Source organism: Hippoglossus hippoglossus, chromosome 7, assembly GCF_009819705.1.
Source record: "Hippoglossus hippoglossus isolate fHipHip1 chromosome 7, fHipHip1.pri, whole genome shotgun sequence".
Classification (NCBI taxonomy): Eukaryota; Metazoa; Chordata; class Actinopteri; order Pleuronectiformes; family Pleuronectidae; genus Hippoglossus; species Hippoglossus hippoglossus.
The window spans coordinates 23,516,853-23,540,921 of NC_047157.1; the positions used below are offsets into that span (position 1 = coordinate 23,516,853).

At 44.9% G+C, this 24,069-nt stretch overlaps 3 protein-coding genes across 4 annotated transcripts; 1 reads left to right on the plus strand and 2 right to left on the minus strand.

Annotated features, from left to right (window-relative positions):
- The first annotated feature begins 900 nt into the window (after positions 1 to 900).
- Positions 901 to 6,463, plus strand: LOC117764250 (proteasomal ubiquitin receptor ADRM1-like). The gene is made up of 10 exons (XM_034589880.1): positions 901 to 1,033; positions 1,962 to 2,189; positions 2,274 to 2,390; positions 2,562 to 2,685; positions 2,776 to 2,862; positions 2,951 to 3,050; positions 3,166 to 3,419; positions 4,519 to 4,676; positions 5,059 to 5,161; positions 5,767 to 6,463. The coding sequence occupies exons 2-10, from the start codon at positions 1,980 to 1,982 to the stop codon at positions 5,868 to 5,870; spliced, it is 1,257 nt and encodes a 418-aa protein (XP_034445771.1). The 5' UTR covers positions 901 to 1,033; positions 1,962 to 1,979; the 3' UTR covers positions 5,871 to 6,463.
- A 215-nt stretch (positions 6,464 to 6,678) lies between these two features.
- Positions 6,679 to 15,449, minus strand: LOC117764249 (CDK5 and ABL1 enzyme substrate 2-like). Of its 2 annotated transcripts, XM_034589878.1 has the most exons (9): positions 14,861 to 15,449; positions 14,343 to 14,435; positions 12,641 to 12,718; positions 12,414 to 12,513; positions 10,997 to 11,165; positions 10,809 to 10,906; positions 9,713 to 9,819; positions 9,383 to 9,587; positions 6,679 to 7,983 (listed from the first exon to the last, which is right to left on the minus strand). In XM_034589878.1, exons 1-9 carry the CDS (start codon positions 15,436 to 15,438, stop codon positions 7,843 to 7,845), a joined length of 1,569 nt encoding a protein of 522 aa, XP_034445769.1. In that variant the 5' UTR covers positions 15,439 to 15,449; the 3' UTR covers positions 6,679 to 7,842. The 2 variants fall into 2 exon arrangements, with proteins under 2 accessions (XP_034445769.1, XP_034445770.1); XM_034589879.1 differs by lacking the exon at positions 12,641 to 12,718.
- Positions 15,450 to 16,483: 1,034 nt separating this feature from the next.
- On the minus strand, positions 16,484 to 23,128 carry zgc:198371 (uncharacterized protein LOC497072 homolog). Its single transcript, XM_034589877.1, has 3 exons — positions 22,412 to 23,128; positions 19,991 to 20,190; positions 16,484 to 19,749 (listed from the first exon to the last, which is right to left on the minus strand). The coding sequence occupies exons 1-3, from the start codon at positions 22,942 to 22,944 to the stop codon at positions 18,794 to 18,796; spliced, it is 1,689 nt and encodes a 562-aa protein (XP_034445768.1). The 5' UTR covers positions 22,945 to 23,128; the 3' UTR covers positions 16,484 to 18,793.
- Between the last annotated feature and the right edge of the window lie 941 nt (positions 23,129 to 24,069).

The window sequence follows — 24,069 nt, forward strand, 5'->3', positions numbered from 1 at the left end:
GAGACACAAAACTACACAACAAAGACAATACGACCATAGATCCGTGTAGAATCACCACAGAGACACAAAAAATGTTTGGGAAAAACAAAAAGCCGACAAAGTCCAATAGCAAAAATGTCCATAAAGACACACAACAAGACACACACAACTACAACACAGACATCACACAACCATAAAGACTGCCATAAAGATGCACGGAACTAAGAAACACAATAATAGACAACAGAGACGCAAAATGACCATTAAGACACATGACTGCATCAAAGAGACAAACAAAGTGACAGCAGAGGGAAAAATGCAGACACAGATTAGTTTAAAAGAGAAAACAAACTACTACAGAGACAGAAAATAAGGAATTGAAGTACAACTAAGACACAAAACCATTACATTTGGAAAAAGAGTTCACCGATAAGACACAGAACGACTTCAATGATTCAAATCTATTACGACACAAGATGACTGTGTGTGTGTGTGTGTGTGTGTATATGTCAAAGATCTAATCTAAATTTATGTCTTGTACATCTTTCTGATCCATATCTATATAAAAACACAGAACATGCAGTTTTTCTTTGTACTTACTTAGAATATATATATACACAAAGACATTGTCACTCAGTAGAATTCAAGCAGATCTCATGTCTCCTGCAGATTTAATAATATCAGGACAGAATCTACTTAAATAATTCAAGTATTAAAACTAAACAAAAGCTAAGAATAAAATTAATAAAATATTAGAATAAAAAAACATAAAGTAGGACACTGATCAAAGCGTTAAGAATAAATCAGATATTACTACTTCATGTTAAGTATTGAAGTATTTTCCTGTGTATTTGTGTATCGAGGAGTGTTGTGTTGTGTTGTTGTGTTGTTGTGTTGTGTCGTCTCTACCGAACCTGCTCAGCGCTTTAAAGCCCCAACGATTGACTCCCGTTTCGACCAATCCCAGTGAGGCACCGGCGCCAGTCAGCCAATCACCACCACCCTCGGTTAGCTGTTGACCATCTTGCGGCTGTTCGCTGATTCAGAGAGAAATGTGAGTAAAACACGTTATTTCCACATGTTTCCAGTTCGTGCGAGCGGATCCAGATGTTAGTTCAGTGTGTGTGTGTGTAGTGTGACCGTGTGGAGGCGTGTAGGGCAGGAGGGAGCTGGGATCAGGCCTCTGTCTGCAGGATGCACAGTCATCTGCTGCAGCTCCCAGTGCTTCACATGTTCCATCTGATCCTGGATCCGATTCAATTCATGTTATTATAAGGTTTTAAAACGTCCAGCTTGAATTTACAAATCAACACTTTTAATCTTCATGAATAAAATCTACAGGATGAATTTGTGCCAAGTCACCAGGTCTGGCTCCATTACTGCCTGAGTTCATCTTTATGTGATTCTATGTTTATTAATATCTCTAGTTTTATATTTTAAGTTTTACTCTTGTACTGTTTTCACCTTTTTAATTAAAAAAAAAAAAATACACTTAAATCTGCTGTACCACATAACTTTGTGTAGCTTCAGTTATTTATTTTTAAATCTGTATCTATATTTGACTTCAATACTCTGCCTCAGTTACTTGTATAAGTACTTTATACTTACAATATTTGTACTGTTAATATCTCTATTAGCAGATACGTCCACCATCCGTCCACTGTTAGTGTGTCACTCTGATAAACTAGGTCACTTCTGTGTGTTTAAGAAGGAGTTTGTTTAAATGCAAAATAACTTCATTTCGTGTCTCCTTCAGTGTAAGAGTCCTGTTTTCTATTGTATGGAGCCAAATCGCACTTTACATACTGAGGTGGAGACATAACAATATTTAAGAGGAACCAACAGTTCACACACAGAGCAGCACTTGGTGACTGTAAAACTCTAGAAAGGGACAAGGGGCAGCTTTTAGTTTAGTCTGTGTTTGTATTGTCGTATTAAATATAAAAACAAACCGTGTGTCCTCCTCCCGTCTGTCCCTGCAGCACTGTGTCCTCCTCATCATGGCGTCTGGAGCGTTGTTCCCCAGCATGGTGTCCGGGTCCCGCGGCTCCTCCAGCAAGTACCTGGTGGAGTTCCGGGCCGGTAAGATGACCATGAAGGGCAGCACGGTGACCCCCGACAAACGCAAAGGTCAGGTCTACATCCAGCAGACCGACGACTCCCTCATCCACTTCTGCTGGAAGGATCGCACCACCGGGAACGTGGATGATGTACGGAACTCCGTCTCCACGAAGCACCGGCTGCTCTGTGTTTGATTTTTATTTATTTTAACCATTTTTATCTTGTTGATTTAGGACCTGATCATCTTCCCTGACGACTGTGAGTTCAAACGGGTGAGCCAGTGCACCACGGGACGGGTCTATGTGCTGAAGTTCAAGGCTGGTTCCAAAAGACTCTTCTTCTGGATGCAGGTGTGAAGCTGTCAGCTACTCACAGTTCATTCTTCATGTGGATTTAGTTTCCTCTTGATTAAAGACACAGTGCCATGAATATCTAAGTGTTTTTAATCTTTTGTTTCAGCATATTTTTTTAATCTTTGTGACTAAACTGGAGCCTCACTCAGTGTTTTGTTCTGATCTCAGGAGCCGAAGACCGACAAGGACGAGGAGCACTGCCGCAAAGTGAACGAGTATCTGAACAACCCGCCGATGCCCGGTGCTCTGGGCAGCGGCAGCAGTGGAGGTCACGACCTGTCTGCTCTGGGAGGTAAACACATATTCTCATACTTATCTATTTACTTACTTATCAAAAAAACGATTTCACTCTTATGATGTCGCATCTTGTTTTCATGTGAAGGGGAGGGCGGCCTGCAAAGCCTTCTGGGTAACATGAGCCACAACCAGCTCATGCAGCTCATTGGACCGACTGGACTGGGCGGGATTGGTACGTGGTCCTCACACTGCAGAGCTGACAGTGTTACATCTCATTAAAACCTCTCATTCGATTCTGATTGACGCTCTCTGATCACCAGGTGGCCTCGGGGCTCTGGCCGGTCCGGGCTTGGCCAACCTCCTGGGCAGCAGCAGCAGCAGCAGCAGCAGCGTCCCTGCAGCCAGCAACTCCTCCACCAGGTAGAAACCTCAAACTAAACTTCAAATATTAATAAAGATTCATCTCACATGTTCATTTATATCACACGTTTGAAGTTTGCTCGCTGACAGAGAAGATGTTGTTTTTCCCTCTCAGTCCGTCCACAGCCGTCACCCCCACCTCTACCTCTGCTACCAGTCGTCTCGGCTCCTCCCAGGTTCCCACCACTCCCATCACCCCCTCTGCCACCACAGCAGCCTCCCCCACGGCCACCACCCCCACCACCCCTGCGGTGTCGACTGTGGCCGCGGGGGCAGCCAACCCCACTCAGCCCATCCAGCTGAGGGACCTGCAGAGCATCCTCGCCACCATGAACGTCCCTGCCGGCGGCGCGGGAGGTGAGACTCCCGGTAAACACAACTCCGACCGGCAGACCCGCGGCTGCTCTCCTCAGCGCTGAGAGAAAACTTAAACAGCCCCCAGAGGGAACAATACATCATTAGACCTAATTAGTACAATTACAACTAATTATGCAGCATAATAATTACAAGTGTGAACACAACAGGTTCCGTGTGACTGTGTAATTTCAACATGTTAAATCCAGTTTGTTGCAGAAGCAGGAAACTGCAAACACAACAATCTGTCCCTGGTGTGATTCGGTTTGACTGCGTCGCACAAATGAGGCGAAGCTCTGCATTCGTCCGTCTGAAGAGAATTACTGCAGCTGAGCCCGACTCGAGCTGACAGGCTTTCTGTTTAGTTTTTCTGTCTGAGCCTGAGGTTTCCCCCCCGATTAGACGTGTGCAGCGTTAAACGAACCGGCAGAGCCCGACGTGACTGAACCTGCCCTTTTACTGGACCCATCAGGCTTTGACTCGGTATCCACACTCTAGTCTGCCATCACATGACTTCCTGTATGTGAGTGGGGACAAACTAGAATCATCTCAGTCTTCAGTTCCGCTCTGTGGATCTTTATTGCAGTTTTCAGCTCGATGTCTCAGCTTTATTGTGTTGATTCACTCATCGTGCTGCTTTCAGCCGCAGCAGTTTCCTGTGAAAACGCTCTGATGAGCTCAGTTCATCACTTAAGAGCCGACAGACAAACAGTTTAATGACTCGTTGACGAGGCGAGCGGAACATTTAGAGACTTAAGAGATATTTTTCTCAGATAATTGTGTGGAGCGAAATGAACACTGATATTAAACGAGTCATTGCATGTTTAAAAGTAGTTTTAAAAAAGTTTTAAAGCAATAAAATAAGAAGTGATGTGTTCAGAAAAGAGTTGAGCTCATTTAAAGTGCATTAAATGTTGAAATATAAGCGTGAAAAAAAACTAAACTGACAGAGAGAAAAATCTAATAAACAAATAAATTAATCTGTTTTTAGCTGCAACCCATTATTATATGTGTGAATTCCTTAAATGGTGGTACTTTTATACTTTTTATTGCGTACTTTAAAATCAAGCTGCCTTTTTATTCATACTGACCAGTGTCTGTCTGTTTCCTGCAGTGGACCTGGCCAGCGTCCTGACACCGGAGGTCATGGCGCCCATCCTGGCGAACCCTGAGGTGCAGCAGAGGCTGACGCCGTACCTGCCCTCCGGAGAGTCTCTGCCCCAGAGCTCCGATGAGCTGCAGAACACACTCAGCTCGCCCCAGTTCCAGCAGGTCAGGTCCCAGTTCCCCCCCCCCTCTTTAAAAGTTATCATTTCAAAACAGGGAAACTTTGTATGAACACAATTTTTCTGTTAAGTTTCCTCCTTTACTATTATTCATTGATTTAAGAGATGGGGAAATACTGAGTTAAAATTTAGAGTCATTCCATAAAACAGACTTTGTATTTATCACACGTGAATCAGTTCCAGTCGTTACTTCTGATAAACCAACAAACCAATCCAGGCTTTTTATTTCCAGGCGAGTTTGACATTAAATATTGGACTGTCCTCGAGCACAGAGATAAAATGTGAAGTACGACACTTTGTTCTCTCCTCTGAGCAGAATCTGGTATTTAGCATCTGGTTGTGACTCTCTGTATTTATCGTCTCTGCAGGCGATGAGCATGTTCAGCAGCGCTCTGGCGTCCGGGCAGTTGGGACCTCTGATGAACCAGTTCGGTTTGCCTGTAGAGGCTGTGGATGCCGCCAACAAAGGAGGTCAGTGTTATACCCACATCACACACACACACACACACACACACACACACACACACACACACACACACACACACACACACTGGAGGAAAATTCTTTCTTTCCTTCTTCCTCTTTACATAAGATATCTATCTTTCTCTACACGTGATCACTTCCATTTATTCCTTTTTCCTTCTTTCTTTATGTGCACACGAGATTTAAATGAACCGTAGAAAACTAAAACACACACTATTTTTTAGCAGAAGTGAAATGATGAGTATCGAAGGGAGATATATTTTTATCGTTTTTAATTCACATTTATTTGTTATAGTTACTTTGCAGATCAAGATTTTAAACACTTAAAACATTTCATCAGAATTTTTTTTACAAGTTTCTAAAAGAGTTGGTCGTTGGAAAACGTTACACAAGCAGAAGTAAATGTTGGGAAATTATTTCACCATTTCAAACGCTTTTTCATCAGATTAACAAATGAAGCTGATGGTCTTTGGTTTTGATCTCCTTCTGGGATTTGTTTAGACCTTTTCCTCCAGTGAGTCATGGATTTAAATGATATCCAATGCAATCTTTATCTGCAGCCTTCACTTCTGAACGTTTGTCTGTCTTTGCAGATGTGGAGGCTTTTGCTAAAGCCATGGAGACGGAGACAAAGTCGGATCAGGACGGAGATTCCAAAGACAAGAAAGACGACGATGAAGACATGAGTTTGGATTAAAAAAACGTTGACATTATTATTTATTGAATTTATTTAGCTGCTTCTTACATTTTATTAATATTACCAGGATAAGGAATGTGGTTAACCTAGTTGAGACTTAGCTGATAGTGCTGTGTTCATCCTGTAACAGTGTGTCGAGTTCATATATACTAATTTAACTGAATGATCATGTGTCCCTCCTGCATGTCAGCTGTCCTAACACGAGGGAACGAGTAAAGTGATGAGAAACACACCTGACTGTTGTGTTTATTTTCTATCTGGAGCTACAGTAGATTTATTTAGCATCTGTTTCACCAGACTGATTTAAGATGGACGACACGTCTCCATTTCCTCCTGTTGTACAAAAATGTCGCTAAAATATCTTGGAGACAGGCGCCACTGTCTGAGCTAAAAATTTACTGGAAATTATCACTTTAACAGACATAATTTTAACATCTTTAATTCAAAAATAATTTGACGTGTAGTCCACCAACATGGAGGAGAGAGGGTTTGTTAGCCACCAGGGGGCGATCTAGATTCAGGTTCACAAATGTGGCTGGACTTGAAAACAAACTCTAACCCAGAAGTCTAATCAGTGTCTGAAAATATATTTTATAAAACATTCATTTTACATATGAAAACAGTGATTATTTCACAGTTTGACATCAAACATAAAGATACATTTTCTGCAGTTACACATTTCCATTTGGACTTTGTCACGTTTTTTTTCACCAGCGCAGACACAGAACATTGAATCACCATCATGTCCACGACCAGTAACACGTGTCCAGAAAGTGTGTGTGATCACGCAGACAAAAGAACAACCTCAACATTAAAAATTCTCTACAGCAGCAAGACGAAGAAATGTCAACATTAAATATCACTGACGATGAGATGGATTTACCATTTCACTGCCACTGTGGTTTCAGGCACTTTTTTTCTCCTCCCCCTCGTACTCATCCGCCTTTTGGCACAAAGACCTGAACGCTTCGCACTGCGGTCAGGTTCCACCGGTGTTGGCACAAGAAACTCGTACATCCATTCACATACTGCGGAGTTCCGACAGTTGGATTCCTCCTTCAGTCTCAAACTAGTCACCGTCCACCTGCTCTCAACGGAGCGCAGGGGATTTCAGTGACAACAGCTCCAGTAAAAACGTTTACACCTCTCTTTGGGTTTGACTTCATGAGCTATTCAAAGATATGAGGACAAAAAAAGCAAAGATTCCTGAGAACTGAAAAAATATGACATCTAGAATTATATTCCAGTGTATCCAACAAAAAAAACAATTTCTATAAATACGACAGCTCAGAAATCCTCTTTCCTTACACGTGACACCACAGACACTACACATCAGCACAGATTCATCACCAACAACAACAAATTATTAAACACAAAGCTGCCACGGTTGTTTTTTTTGATGAATACATGAATGTGGCTGCATCACTGTAGGACGGACATTTCAAATTTAAACGTCGCTTCTTGAAAAACTGACTAAAACCTTGTTACACAACCACAATCTACAGTTTGAATGTCTAATGGCTAGAAATGTCACAGTGGTTTGTAAAAGGCGTTCACAAAAATCAGCAGAGTGGTTCTCTGTCATTCGTAATAAACACTAAACTTGAACTGTTTAGTTCGGGGGAAAGGTGCCAGTGAAGAGTTTTCCACAAAGATCACAGCGTACACTTCAAAAACAGGTGAGGAAAACTAGGACGTATCAGAAAAAAATCATGAGAAAATAAAAAGCACAAATAACGTGCTGATTGGACGTCTCTAACATAGAGCTCATGACTGCATCACCATCAAAACGCCACACGTACAAAAAACACATTCAGATCGAGTGTAAACGAGTTCTTCTCACAGACAGGAAATAAATAGAATTTGTTTCAAACATGACAGCTTATAAACTGGTCAATCCACCACATGCACACACACAAACACACACTTGCTGGTGTTATCGATGATGCCAGCGGAGTGCAGGGGCGTCACTCTAACCCTGCTGCACCAGTCTGCGGTAGTGCGGCATGACCTTGCTCTCGGGGAGGTAAAGTCCCATCTCCAAGGCAACCAGCACCGGGAACTCCAGGGGAATCAACTCTCGGCCGTTTATACGGAAACGCTCCTCCAGCTTCTGCTCGTCCGCAGGGAGAGAGAGAGAGAGAGAGAGAGAGAGAAACACAGGAGGAGTTTAGAGGAACATGTTGTGATGCGTCACATCCATTAAAAGATCATGCAGGTGAACGACCCAGACATTATAACGCCACTCTATCAATGTCTGCTCCATAACCTCCTGCTCATGTGGCATTTACTGCATTTTAATGTCTTTAAAGTCCATAATGGAGTCGGGGGACATCTTGGATTCGATGAAAGCCTTTGAGAGATTTATTGTTTGGATAATAAAAGAAATCTGCCGGAAGAACTTCACTCCTGTCTGCAGCAGTGTGTGTGTGTGTGTGTGTGTGTGTGTGTGTGTGTGTGTGTGTGTGTGTGTGTGTGTGTGTGTGTGTGTGTGTGTTCGTCCCAGTCGCCCTTCACACATTTATTTAGTTATTAATCGATGATGTTGGATCATGAATCCTAATCGTTAACGTCACTTTAACCCTGATGTCCTGGCTGTGTGTGTCTCGTCTCGTGTGAACAAAATGTTGGACTTTTTCCCCCCAATGGGTTTAAATACGTGTCTCATAAACTCTAGTAGTAAACTTCAGTACTGTTCAGGTCCTAATTACTTCTGATTAGTGTCGGTGTTTATTGTTAACGTGTAAAGTGAGAGCAGGTCAGTGGGGGAGTGAGGAGGGAAGACATGTGACAGGGTGATACAACACGGTACAAGGTACCAGGTGAACGTAGCGGAAACACGCCAACTCATGAATGCACACATTGTGGAAAGAATAAACCGAACTAACCGACATGAGCAAGATTAGGTCGGTTATAGGTTATAAATGTCGGTTTTGGTACTTTTTCCGTTAATTGCCCGGCCCTAGTGCACAGCCAAATAAAATTCAAGATCTGGTGAATTTAAGTGTGGTTTCACAAGGAGATTGTTGGGTCTTGGCGGAGGTATGTGCTCTACTGAGTGAAATTGTATGATATGTATGTAAACCATGTCAAATTGTTCCCTCCTGTAGGCCCGGCGTATATACAGTGAACATAAGATCAATATTTAATGGATTCATTAAAATTTTAATGTGTGGTTACATTTCCAGGTCCCTCTGAGTCAGAGAAGCCGTTGTTCTCGGTGGTGCAGTCAAATGAAGACTTCTTAATCAACCTAAATAATTCAGATTTTAATCTCACACTATTTACTTGCATAACATTGACAAGAACCTGTTTCTATTCCTGAATAATGTGGAGCGTTGAAGAAATACTGTTTGTTGAATAACTTGAGTTGAATGTGTTTTACAGGGTTTTCTACTTTGTCTTCACTTCTGACAAGTTAAAGATTCTCCTGCTTTGTTTGAGGTTTGTATTCATTGACAGAGAGATCTGTGTGTGTCTGTGTGTGTCTGTGTGTGTCTGTGTGTACTCACATCAATGAGCTGTTTGACTTCTGGCTTCCGCAGATCACTGCTGATCTTTGCAGCCAGCAGCACGCAGGCCGCCGCCACCAGCTTCCTGTTTTGCTTGTTGAGGCGACCCTGCAGCACCAGCTTCTCAAAGTAAACAAAGGCCATCGCTATGGTGACCGGCTGCAGACCGCAGTCCTCGCTCCCGAGCCGCATGTCTCTCTTCAGGCTAGTGCAGGGGAAGGGGAACGGTTATTGATCAGTTTTCTAAGAAAGACTGTATCATGTGATGAGGTTCAACCTTCAAAAAGGAGGAAAGTTTGAACATCTACGTGGAACTGAAGATATCTGTACCTTCTTATCTTGCTCAGTGTCAGCTTAATGTGGGGAAACTTCTCCTTGAAGGTCTCGTTCATGTTCTTCTTCAGGTCAGACGGCTTCACGTACTCGATAACAGTCGTCTGCAGAGACAACAGAGCAGAGCAGCACGTGAGCAGGAATCACAGAACAATAAAGCTTCACACATTGTTTTGTAAACTGTCTCTGGAAAGTGTTTTTCACACATTCTCATGCTGGAGGTTTCTGTCTTGTGACTGAGCCTCAATGGAATCATGTGATTGTGGAGAACTGCTTTACTTTTACAGGTCAAAGGACCACGTCCGTTTTTCCTGCAACCAACAACAGCCCATGTGACACAATTAGCATAATCACGTGACTCAACAGAGAAAGCAGGTTAAACCGGTCAAGAGAGAACTTCATATCTACAAGCAGCACGTCAGTTATCAGATCTCTCCCCTAACCACAAACATGTTTTGCAAACATGGCTCTCTTACTTTCACTGTGAGAAAAGAGACAGCAATGTTGGTTGAGAATTGTGTGTGTGTGTGTTTTTGTCATAACAGTGAGAGGACGGACCGACAGACGGGTGTACAGAGAACGGCTGCTGTTTTAAAAAGGTACGGGTCATTACACAGATCATCTATTTGATTTGGTTGTTACTGTCACTGGAAAGTTCTGTTGTAGAGCGGAGAAGAAGAAGTGATTTCCGGAAGCACAGCATGAGCCAGAGCTGAAAGTTTCAGTCATGTTTCTGTATGCTTATGTTTTTCAAAGGGTTTAACCTGAGCGAGGCCGCACGACAATGACAGCACTCATCACTCCCATAGATTAGGTGACAATTAAACATCCGCACTTTACTTTTAGAGGCTAAACCTGAGGAAACCAGATTTCTCTAAACCTCTATCCTTATCATGGAAACTAGATTTTTCTTTTACGTGACATTTAACTGGTTAACTCTATTCAATGTACCCAAAGTTAAAAAGTTTCAGTCACACTCCTGATCTCATCAGTACAAAAAGATCCTGAACCACAGTTATGGTAGAAAGTCTTTTGACCTTTAAGGGAATATGACTGTAACCTTGTGAATGAACGGAATAAAAAACAAACTCACCACGTATGATGCGAATATAAGAACCCTCTTGTGTCTCCCACACGGCCACTGAGGGTCACTGAGCAGGTGGGGGTCGTACTCTGCCACCTCCTCCGCATCTAAAACACACAACCAATAAAAACACGTCAGGTCAGTTAAAAAGCCAAAGAAGCAGGCGTGTCTCTGTTAAGATTTAATTTGAGACGTACGCGGCTCTTGCGTCACAGTGTTGTTGAGACGACCCTGGGTGAAGTTCCTCTGCCCGTTGCCACGGAAACGGGACTGGGGGGTCTGCGCTGTGCTGTTCTCCGGCACCGCGCCGCTCTTCTGCCTCACCAAGGCGTTGGTCGGATAAAGGAACTGAGCGTACGACACAGTCTGAGGAGGAAACACAAGAGAATCAGAGATAAAGTCAGGGTCACTGTGTCTTTCACTACAACGCTATACAGTCGTCAAGCAATTTATTAGGAACAACCATACTCCTGCCTTTTCATAGGATTACCCACTCAGGCTCAGCCAATCATGTGGCAGCAGTGAAATGAATTAAACCATGACACAGGTCACCAGCTTCAGAAAAACGTGTGATCTCATTAACTTTGGCTGTGACATGATTGCTGGCGTCAGAACGACTTGTTTGAATATTTCTGAAACTGCAGATCTCCCGTGATTCTCAACCGTCTCTAGAGTTTTTACTCGGAGCGAAGCCAAAGAACTGAAATAATCCAGAGAGCCGCAGTTCTGCTGACGGAAACCTCTCGTTGATGAGAGCGGACAGAGAAGCCGACAGGAAAGCTACAGATAAACATTCTTTACAACTGTGGTGAGCAGAAAAGCGTCTTACACGTCAAACCTTGAGGCGGACGAAGGACATCAGAAAAACAATGTCGGGCTCAGAGCCTCACAGATTTATCAGTTACTGATATGAAATCTTATTTTGCAGAATAAACATTGAAGATAAAAAATGCATTTATGTTTCATAGTCATTTATAATAAAGTTTTATGTTTAAACTGTTAAAAAAAGTCTCAATTACATTTCTTTGTCATAAGAAACACTGAAGTCAGACACACGCCCCTTTCTACACCAATCAATAGAGAGACAGCACATGTAGGTGATGATGACAGGATGTAGAATCTTGGTTTGGACCTTGGTCCAGACATTTGGGTTTTAAAACTCCCTTAAGCTGCTTTCAGACGTGCACTGAACTCCGGATAATCTCCTGAAATGATCCCGGACGAAAATGCCTGAGTCAGTTGATTCTCACGTGGGCTCACTCGGACATTATCTGGAGTTCTTCCTGCCGGCCCCCTGGTAGAAAACTCCAGAGAATGTCCGTGTGAGCCCACGTGAGAATACAGCAGAAGATCACAGCAAACAAGTGGGCGACGTTTCTAACATGTGACAGACAAAACAAATACAGTATCTAAGAAGGAAAAACAGAGATTACATAAACATGTAAGGACGACGAGATTCGAGAGCTTTTGGTGACGAGAACTGAAACACTGACAATGTATTGTCATCTCCATGTAGCCTGAACGTTACAGAGATTGTCCTGTTTCCTGTGAACGCATCTAATCGGCAGAATCTCCTGCTACATTTCTAGAGTTTGAGTATAACCAGACATTTACCTTTCCGCAGTCGCCGAGCTCCACACCCTCCAAGTAAGGAAGAAGGTCTGCAGCCACCACAGACGACAGCCGTTGTCTCTGAGTCTCCATCTTTGTTTCACTGTTCACAAAGAATCACACTTACGTCATTCTCACCACACACACACACACACTGACCTTTCCTGAGAATGATATGGAGGTTGATGAAAACATAAAAGCGATGGGTGGGTGCTGTCTGCTGATTGTACCTGATGTGAGCACTCTCTCCATAGGGCAGCACTGAGAAAGTAGCGTAAAGCGACCGCTTGGCACAAATCAGCATGATCCTGCAGGACACAGCAAGTACAGGCAGACAGAACAGATGGAGTGTCAGTCTACAAGCAACAACGACTTCTACAGCTTCTGTACGCCCGACTTTCACCAGCGCTGGAGCTGCAGCGACGGCGAAATCGGTCACAGAGCCACTTCTATTTCGATCACTCCCACAGCTAAACAACGGTCCACTACAATCTGGAGTTTACAGCAGGGGCAGGGAAGTCTGAGGACGGGACCTGCCCCAGTTTGTGCCTCCAAAATATAATCTTTAACATTCAAGTCACAGAGAAACAGTAGGTGGAGCTGAATCATTAGTAAATCGACAGATAATTAACTTGATAATCAAATAATCTTTGTATCTCAGAAGTCGAGTTTGATGGAAATCGCAAAACTGTCCATTTAAAACAATAAGTTAAATATTAAAGTTAAAATTTGTGCGATAATATAAACTATTATAAGAAATCATAAATATGCACGTTATATTAGCCAAGGAGACTTTGTTTCCTGCACCCGACTGAGAGCCGTCCTAGTTTTCAATAAATCTGCTGATTACTTTCTTTACTAAACCTAGTCACTTAACTAACATGAGCCTGGAAAAGAAGCAAATATAAAACTTGTTTATAGATGTTTATCTCTGCCAGAGGCACAAACCAGGGAAACTAGCAAACACATTACACTTGTTCACTAGAACAGTCAAACTGATTTCTCACTAAATTACTAAACTTCAGCCCAACTAGTGAACACAACAACACTTTGTGGGACCATAAAACACAAAACACCTTCAGCTCCACACAATCCGCCGATCAGTCAATAACACAGTCAGCCGTCTCAGCTGGGGGACACTCAGCAGTAAACACCCAGGTCCGACCTTGAGGGACAGATATCAAATCTCTTACAGGGAACAATATCTCAACACTGACTCTACTGGTGTTAATTATCTCAGATTTATAACCTTGACTGTGTACCTGCCTCACACAGAAGCAGAGAGACACGCCTGCAGAACACTTACAGATATCATTGTTTTCGCACACACCCGCAGAAAACACGTGACACCTCAGCATGTGGGTGGATATGAACATGAAGTTTGTCTCAGACGGTGACATGTGGAGGAGGAGGAATGAAAAACTCTGGAAAAAGAAGAAACCTCTGTATGACGTGTGTATGTCAGTGACTCGGCACGAAAACAGAATCATCACAAATCCACGACGTTGTTGTCTGACGCCGGTCGAGCAGCTCGACAAGCGGCCGGCACTGGGGTATTTTGGTCCGGTCTTGGTTATGCTGTTACTTCACTGTTGGTGCAATAGGCTGTTTCAATTCCACTGCACCTCTTTTAGCTTTTGCTCCACTCCCAGGGGTGATTCAATTCACGGAAGCACTCGCAACCCAGCAGCTGCAGCGCTGTTGGTCGTCCGCAGACCTAAACTAAGTCTCTGCCAGAGTTAAGCCGCTTATTACAATACTAGCAGGAGCAGTGTTACCCTGCTGGACACCGGCCTGTTTCACACTCTGACATAAAACTGCCTTTGTTGCTATGAAGTTCTCTGACATGTGGGTAGTAGGTCAGAGTTCCTCATGTGTTCCTCAGCTGTGTGTACGTGTGTGTGTGTGTGTAAACACAAGCTGCAGACTGACCTGCATCCTCTGGTGTCGTACTGTCTCATACTCTTGATGAAGTGGACTTTCTTTGGCACCTTGGGTCCAGGAGAACCAGAGACGTTTCTCAACCTGAGCAAGGGAAGGACACACGTTTCATTCATCGTCTCAACATCAACCAATCAAAGGACTTTCACATGTTATGGGTCAGTGATGTCACTCATGTGTGGATGTAATGTAAGGACGAGGACAAAGGTCAAATCCAAACCACCTTCAGACAAGAGGTTTAAGATTTGTGATGGTTTCTTAAAACCACACATCATAAATCTGACAACTAACACCAGAGATGTCTTATTTTAAAGTCAAGACAATAATAATACTACAAGACACAAAGGGAGCAGTGTTCACCAGAAACAGATAAATGATTATATATATTATACTTAAATAAATAACTACAGATATATATATACACTACTGTAAGAGAATGAGAGTAGGATCCTCTCATGATAACCGCTGGGCTCATTTAAAGGCCCATGATGATTCACACACTGACTCACCTCTGCCGAGACTCCGGACATGCTCCGGCCGGGGCCGGGCTCAGGGCGGCGGGCGTGGACTTGGCCCGGGAGCAGGGCAGGTGGCCGGCGGGCCCCGGAGACACGGGGGTGTCCGGGGTCAGCGTCTCCGCCAGACTCACGCCATCCAAAAATACCTCGTTGGCCCCGAGGGCGGCGGCAGGTCCCGGAGACATGACCAAAGAAGGCCGGGGAGGAGTATCCAGCCCGGGGACGCTGGAGGATGAGCCGCTGCCGGAGGGCTCCGTCACCTGGGCGGCCGCTCCTTGGACATCCGGCTGAGGAGGAGGAGGCGGAGGCGGAGCGGGCGGCGGAGACGAGACCGAGGCGGCTCCGTCTCTGTCCCCGAGCCGCTGCTCCTCCGTGGCGGCTTTCTGCTCCGCACTTCCATCGTGTGGTGGAACCCCCTGTGGCCGCCCGTCGAGCGAGATGTTGTTGAGGAACAGCAGAGCCGCCTGCCGCCGCCGGGAGTCCTTCGCTTTCCTCCGGTGCTCGCGGTAGGTCTTGGCCGGCTTCGTGGCGCTGCCGGCGGCCTGGACTCCGCACAGCGCGGTCGCCATTCTGGTTTGAAATGTGGCCGATGGAGGAAGAGGATACCGGCACCTCGGCCCCGCCCTCTCTGCGCGCTGATTGGCTGAGATGCTGATTATGCAAACTGAATTGTAGATACTCGCAGGTGATTGGGTAAGAGACATAGTAGACACGTTGTTGAGGCTCGTATTTGATTGGATGAATGGAAACAGGGGGAAACGTTTCACCACTAACTCAAATATAACAGATAAATATAACTTTTATATTTAAAAACCTAATTAATCTTTTATTAAAAATAATTATATTCTTTTACAATTTAAAATTAAAATAAATGTTTACATTCTGATGAGTGAGGAAAATAAGACATCATATTGTTCCTTTTGGAGACATTAATCACAATATTTGTGCTTCTTTATTGCTGATTATAATAACAAATGTTGTGATTCAAAAAATAAATAATAATAATAATAATTAATAAATAATTAATGGAGGTTATAGAAGTGGAACTATAAGTACCTGGGTCCCCAACATGGGCAGGTCCCTCAAAGAACCTGGATCTTAAGGCCTGTTATGTGTGACATGTCATTTTGCACATTAGTGTCCTCTGCACATTACCTGTTTTATACTTCTTATATGTATATTATACCCTCGTACCTCCACCTCTGATGAATCCAACACCAGGGTTTTCCTTCTCAGAAAAGCACTGGTGAAGAAATCCATGTGAAACTGTGATGGTGTGATCGAAGAGGATTTTCATTTTAGTTTCACACCCCATTGACTTGTAAACATGAAGCGAGAGTGAGTTTTTAAGAACAATCCATCCATCCATCTATCTGCATCTATGTATCTTTGTATCTTTATATAAATGTATCTATGTATCTAGTTACAGTCAGTTAAACACATTGGTCTTTATTGTAGCAACAACAACATAATGAACTGTCTTATGCATCTGTTATCTGTATATCTATGTATGTATCTATGTATATGTATGTATATGTATGTATCTATATATCTATGTATCTATGTATCTATGTATCCATCCATGTCTGTGTAACACACCACCCTCAGTCAGAGTCAGATAAACACATTGGTCTTTATTGTAGCAACAACAACATAATGAAATTGTCTTCACCTTCTTGATCACTTGTGGTTTTTTTCTTGCTCTGAACAGCAACAGTCTGGTACGACCAGTTTAAGGCTTTTTGATTCTAGCTTTATGTTTGAGGTACAGCCTCAGCTCAGCTCCTGCCACGACAAGCTCATCTGTAATGTGATTGTTACGTGATGGCCTCAGAACAGTTAGCACCATCATTGTGAAGCCTCTGAGGCTTTGGTCCTGACACAGGTGTGGTAAAGGTGCTCTGTGGGCCGTTACTTTATTTCTGTGTCATCTGGGGGGAAAGAGGAGCCGACAGTGTTTACAACAAAACTGTCACGTCTCAGCAACACTATTTTTAAATTAAATTCAAAAAGCCCCTCCCCCTCATCCACATACACTCATACACATGCTGGTATGTGAGCTCACACACACATACACACAAACACACACACACACAAATGCAGTTCAGAAACGTTCCACTTGTGACTATTCTATAAAAGAGCAACCCTGATGAAATTAAGAACTTGTTAAGGGTCCATAAATTCCTTGTTATTTTCTTAAAAGCTTCCTGGAAAGAACTTTTTTATGTAATTGTAATTTTAGATGAGTACAGACAATGTTAAACAGGCAAAATACCACATAGTCAATTCCATCTCAGTCCCCAAATGCTCAAATATTCTTTTTATAAAATATAAGACAAAGAAAAGCAGCAAAACTTCTCTTTTGAGAGTCTGACGTCTGCAGATATTTGGAAGTTGTTTCACTGTTTTTGTTTGAAAAATGACTGAAATGATTAAGCGATGATCAAAACAGTTGCAGATTCTTTTTCTGTCAACAAGCTAATCAATTATTTGACTGATTGTTTCATGTGTAATTTCAATTAAATAAGTTACTGCAACTTCAACTCTTTTTTTCAGCTGAACATGCAAAAAATTGCGAAGAATAAAGTTTCCAATAATCAATAAAAACTTATCTTGGGTTTACGCGGAGCAGTAATTGAAATATTGGAAATCTGGAATCAACAACTGCTCTGTTTTCTCTAAAGCTCACATCAGATGACTTTTTTCTTTCTTGGAAACTTTTGAGGAAAATATGAGAATATAGCAAACCTGTAAAATGAAGTCTTACCAAAAGTATCACATGCCTGTTCTATCAATAATATCAGAGCTATTCTGTTCGGAGTCTGAAGTCTGTAGCTAATTCTAATTATACTTTTTTTTTTCTGACGACAAAGTACAACCACAGACGGTGCTGTCCCTCGGTAACGTCCACATCATTGTACACTTTAATTTACATGGAAATGAGCGTGTGCAGTATGAAAATACAACTGTGGTGAGTCCTCTCTGTAGAATACATCCTGCAAATGTAATGGAAATCTTTTTGTAGCTATTGTATCTGGTGCATACACATTCTGGATGAAGGTGCGTCCGGTCAGAATAATAGTGACGGCATGTCCCAAAAACAACAGATCACTTGTAAACACACACAAACCTCTTTTTTTTATTCTAGCTTACCTCAAAAACAAGTGATATATCTATTATAATACCACAGGAATGTTGTAAATCCCACTAACAGCATGAAAATGCTTGAAGCCTTGTCACAAATATCACATTTTTAACTGTTTTTACATTCAACTCAGATGTTGCCTTTAAACAGCCCGTCAGATTTGAAGCAGCATTTTTCAGAGACCCCTTCAACATGAGTGAATATCTATGGAAAATAATGATTATGGCGATCAGGGCCTGTGTTGTGTTTATTGTAGGTTTGTGTTTAAAACATCTCAAAATGCCTCCGCTCTACATCGTGTTGGGTGATGTTTCGGTTCTAGCTGCCATAAGTAGTCATGCATGTTGAAGGCTTGCCTCTGGGGTTGACGCCCCGCCTGGAGAGGAGGTGCAGAAACACCTCCACTGACGAGGACGTGCTGCCTCTGATTGATCGTCACACAGCTCCACTTCTCCGCTCGCACGGGCTCCTCTCTTCGTTCACGGGACGGCGAGCTCTGCCGCCAAGCTCTTCCTGTACCACTTCCTGACCTGAGAAATGATACAGAAACTAAAATATGCACCATCAGTAGACAACATCATCACAGGTTTCTGCCTTTGTAATAAATAAAGCCACCGCAATCCGTCCCTCTCTTTGTCTCCACTTCCTGACAGTACAGAGAGTGATCAAGTAGGCGTGGAGCTGAAACAGACTGCTCAGTGAGAGTCATGCCCCTGCCACTTTTATTTAAGGCAGGTTGTCCACATGGCAGCGAGCTGAGTCACAGCACCTTCAGCACATCACACGGTGGTCTCGAACTCCATCACTTCTTTGGGTGTGCCCAGACAGCGGTACTGAATCCTCGGTGTGACTGGGGCAGCGCTTTCCAGCACCAGGATGGTTTTACGCAGCCGGCGGTCGATGAAGTGAGCATCCCAGGCCGGGTACTTCTTCCTGGGAAGGTCTATCCGGATGACAGGCCCCTCTGTCCTGGGTGTGAGGTGTTGCGCCGGCACCTGAGCTCCCCGAGGTGGTCGAACCTGAAAGACGTCTCCATCCACCCCAGGCCCCTGCTCTCTGTCTGAGCCTTTAGTTCTCTGAAGGGTCCTGGGGGGGCTGCTCACCAAGTCAGGGGGGAGGCTGGAGGCCGGTGAGGCCAGCGCCTCCACAGGCACCTCCTTCTCTACGACGTAGCCCCAAGCTGAGACTGGGCCGTCGGGATGCAGCAGACAGTAATACACAAACATGAAGAAGGTGCCCAGAGCGTAGCTGCTGGCCACCACACACACCATGGTGACGGCGTAGAAGTCTGAGGTACGAGTGCCGCGGAACAGGTACCAGGCAGTGGTGAGCGCCACGTTCTCCACGAACACAGTCAGACTGTAGATGAGCATCCGGCAGCGAGTGCGCCCCTCTCTCACACTGAACCAGCAGAAAACATACACGATGCCCACCATCATGTTATAGATGATCTCCTCCCACTTGGACATACAGAAGTCCGTCTCGCCTTGAATGATCCAAAACGTCATGATGCACCAGTGGGCCACGATGAAGATGCCAAAGTAGAGCTGGAACACGGAGGCGAACAGGGCGAAGGCCAGAGTGCGGGCCCCGATGGTGAACAGGTGCCACAGAATCTGAACGATGACGGCCTTGTAGGTCATGGGTAGCTTATCGTCCCGGGAGTCTCTCAGGACTTTCTGATAGGAGGAGATCATCCAGGCGAGGGACATCAGTGAGGCAGAAGCTGAAAGCCCTGAGGAGACAGTGAAGAGGAGACGGGAGGAGAGAGATGGAGAAGTTAGAGAGGATGGAAATGGCTCTGGGGGAACTTGTTTTTTGCAGTTTAGCACATCAAGAATATAAATTCTGCTCAGCGGCGGCTCGATTGAGTGACTCATCATGCCCAGCGTGGGCTGCAGCCATTGATTGACTGATGGTTTATTTCTGACACGGCGCTGATGACTGTGGTGATTGGTCTTTTTGGGGCCACTCACCCTGAAGCGGCAGCACCTGAGTGGCCTGGATCATGATGCTGAGCTGCAGCACCAGCTGGGGGGCGCTCTTCAGGAAGGACTCCAGCAGGCGCAGCATGCTGATGTCGGCGCTCTCAAACATCATGCGCCAGTAGTAGTGGCGACGCTCCGGGTCCCCGTGCCAGCGGCTCTGCACGCCCAAATACAAGGCGTGGACATACCTGTGTATCAGAGACACGGTTCACACACTGAGGTTTAAGTTTTGTTGAAAAAAAAACGGTGAACGGATTTCAGGTTTTAATACTTTGCTTCAAAAACTTTTGGACATCAAACACAGACTCTCAGAAGTCATAGCTCATTATTTCAAACTCGGGGAGCTGTCAGTAGTTCTTGCCAAAAAAGCTGGTTGCTTGCTCCTCTGGGATTTAGATTAGACTGAAACTGAACTAAGCAGCTCTGTGGTTTTAATTTGAGTACAGACACTGGGGGTTGGAGGGTGGGGATGGTGCAGAGCTTGTCTGCCATCTCTCTTCAAATAAAATAAGTTCGGGGGCTGCAGCAAAGGAAAAATATGACGAGTCTGCTGAAGTACAAACAAACACTCTGAATCTCATTGTCAGGTTGAAGGTGAGGGGGGGGGGAAACCTCGCTGAAAATCCCTCGTTGAACTCCTGAGCTTCCCTGACATGTCGTGCCAACCTTTTCTCAACCTTTTCCGTAATGACCTTGTGCAACTCACACACATCATGTAGCAGACACGCACACGCACTGTGCAAACACATTTCTGCACAAATGTGTTGACATGCGACAATCTATTTGTGCTCTGCAAATACACAACGTGCAAACGACTGTCGCTATCATCACACATCGCTGTTTGAAAAGGACCGCTGGTTGCTACAGAGGACTGACGCTATAAATGTCTCCGTAATTGCCTCAGGGAGAAGGGTCAGAGGAACCCTGTGTCAACAAGCCCACTGAACCACGAGGGAGTTTGTGTAACCCTTTTTTATTCTAGGTTTGTGCTTCACAACGTGTGCCTTGGGACGTAACACACTGAGAAAATAGAGCATATGTGCAGTAATGAGGGTCAAAGGCTGGGCCGTACAGGAAGACACACACACACTGTCTGTAACACAACCCCACATCTCATCTCGTGTGTGCTGACATTTAATTCTGGTGACCGGCCCAAATTGATCCCGGTTCACTTGACTAACTGTGTATCAGTGACAGATCATTCGTGAGTTAACAGCTGAGGGTAAAACACACAGCGGTAATCCTCTTAATGTGCAGACACACTGGTCTGAGAGCAGCAGCGATAAATGAAGCTCACACAACAGCTTTAATGGCATTACCGGTAATTCTGTGCCGCCACAATTTTTTTAATGTACTCCTGGACACACACACACACACACACACACACACACACACACACACACACACACACACACAGGGAGAGAGAAGTCCAAGTCTCCAGGAGGAAATAAGGAATCAATATATATTACCCAAGGGCCGTCTAAGGAGGCAGGAAGAAAAGACCACAAAGACAGACAGAGAGAGCTGCAAATAAATCAATTGACTTATATCTAATTTCATTATTGCACGTAATTTGTCTTTCTGCAAAATCCCAATATGTCTATAAAACACAAATTACCCTTGAACGTGATCTGATTCCGTGTGACCCCCCCTCCCACCACAGTTCATGTGAATGCCTCCTCCCGGCTGGCAGCAGTCCAAGGCCTGTCAAACCCCATCAGAGCTCCCAGGTCTGAGCCTCACCATCACTGACTGAGCAGCTGACCTACAGACCTTCTACCATGCACGTGAAAGTAACTCGCCTGGTGATTAAACACATCGCAGGGGCTCGGCTGAGAGGAGCACCCTTTAAACCGACAGCAGATTGGGGATCATGGATTTTACAAGAGCATGGGAGGCTCAAGCATCCTGGAAATAAACTGAAACAGTGAAGGGGAGGTGAGGCCACACATCACCACAACCTGCCCTGACATTCACGAGTGTTCATTCTGCAGACTCGCCCCAAACCTCAAAAGACAAAGGGATTTTTTTCCCCGTATAAGGCGATTGGTGAGGAGAGTTGGTGATTTTGCTGGAGATGATTGACCTAAAAGCGCGTCAGGGGGTTGGGGGAGTGGGTGGGTGGAGTCTAATGCTGCTTTTCTAAGCCACACAGAGAAATGTCAAACAATACAAAAAGACATTGTGGCATTTTGGGCACAGACCTCCCCTGGATGATTACGTTTCATAAGCGTTTAGCCACATGCAGGGAGGGATGCTGGGCTGTGGAGGATGCATGTGCACACACACACACACACACACACACACACACACACACACACACACACACACACTTGTGCACACAAAGGCTGAATGTGTAGTCCTCCCCACCTCCTCCTCCTCCTCTCAGATATGAGTGTTCAGACTTACCTCCAGACCTGTGCCAGCTGAAAGGTGTGAATGATGGCCTGGAGGATCCACACGAGGACCCTGCAGCAGCCCCGGGCTCCTCCCGTGGATCCCGGCCCCGGCAGCGCCTCCGCCCCGGTGCAGCCAGCGCCCCGCTCGCCGCTGTCCTTGGTGCTGAAGTCCCGCTCCTCCGCGCCCGACGCCGCCACCACGGCGGCCGCGGCCGTGCCGCTGTCGACGGTTTCCGAGAAATCGTAGGCGAACCATCGGAAGCTCAGAATCTGAACCACCACGGACGGGACTATCACAAAGACCAGAGTCAGAGCAAAGCACCAGTAGTCCCTCCTTAGGTAGTAGTCCGCGGCCAGCCACAGGTCTGAGGCCCCGTCCGAGAAGAAGACCAAAAGGGCGCACAGCGTCCAGCAGCAGTCCGGCAGCGAGTAGCGCTGCTCGGCGAGGCGGCGCCGGGGCGGCCGCGGGTCCGACCTGGAGGGACACTCGGGTGGGATTTCGTTGCGCTCGGAGACGGGTGCACCATCAGATTTCGCGGCCATGTTTGTTGTAGGGAAGAGAGTGAGTAAGAGATGGGAAAATGATGGAAGAGGGGGAGGGGGGTCGTGTAGCCTGTCCGTCTGGATGCATAGTGTGGGAGAGAGAGGGAGGGGAGTGAGAGGCAGGGAGGAGCGCCGGGGGTAGGTGAGGGAGCCGGGGAGTCAGCGCTCATCAATCAGCGGTGATGATGTGGAGAAATGAGATGTTAACAGCGGTGATGAGAAACCTGCAGCTCCGCTCCGTCACCTGCAGAGGGAACTTTTTGATTTCCCATCTGCAGCAGAGCGTCTTTAACTGAGGGGTTCCAGCTGCAGGCCCGAGGTTCCACATGTTCCTGCACAGGTTCCTCAGCACTTAAACCTGTCGTATGTGAATTTAAATCAGAAATACTCCTGGAGCCTGTGGTGGGAAATGTGCCCAGTCCCTTTAATTATAGGAAAAACAATATACAAGTGTTGAATTCACTATCAAACTTCATTCAAAAGTAGAACAAAATGTGCAAAATCATTCATTCTGCAGAACCCCCCCCCCCCCCTGTTCACTACTATATGTGACAGTGTCAGATCATGCATCAGCTTTTCATGTGGTTTAGTCCAGTGGTTCCAAACCTTGGGGCCGGTGTCCCCTCAAAGGTCACAGGATTACATTTAGGGGTCGTTAAAGAGGAAAAGTTCTGATGCATTAATTTGTACTAATCTCTTTAAATTTTCTCTCATTTTAACCTTCCTGTGAAATGTTGTTGACCTTTAGCTCATTTATACTCAGCATTATGTTAAAAACAGACAAAAAAAGAGACGACATAGGACAAAAAGAAGACATTTAAACAATGTTGTGATTTTTTGAGGCGATAAGAAATCATGTTACCTCGTTTGTTCACAACTTGCCTCTTTCTTTTAGATTTCCTTTGAACTGTAAACAAGAACAGGAGAAGGGGCCCAAAGTAGATGATGCTTTTTGTTAAGGGGCCACAAGCCAGAATGTTTGGATTCCACAATTTATTCATCAACTTTTTGTTATTCACAGAAGTTTCTTCCAGCTCCCTTTCACAGCCTTGACACATTTGGAAGAAAACCCAGTCTGACTCACCGCAGAGGCAATTAGAGATTAAGGCTGGATCACCAGAAACT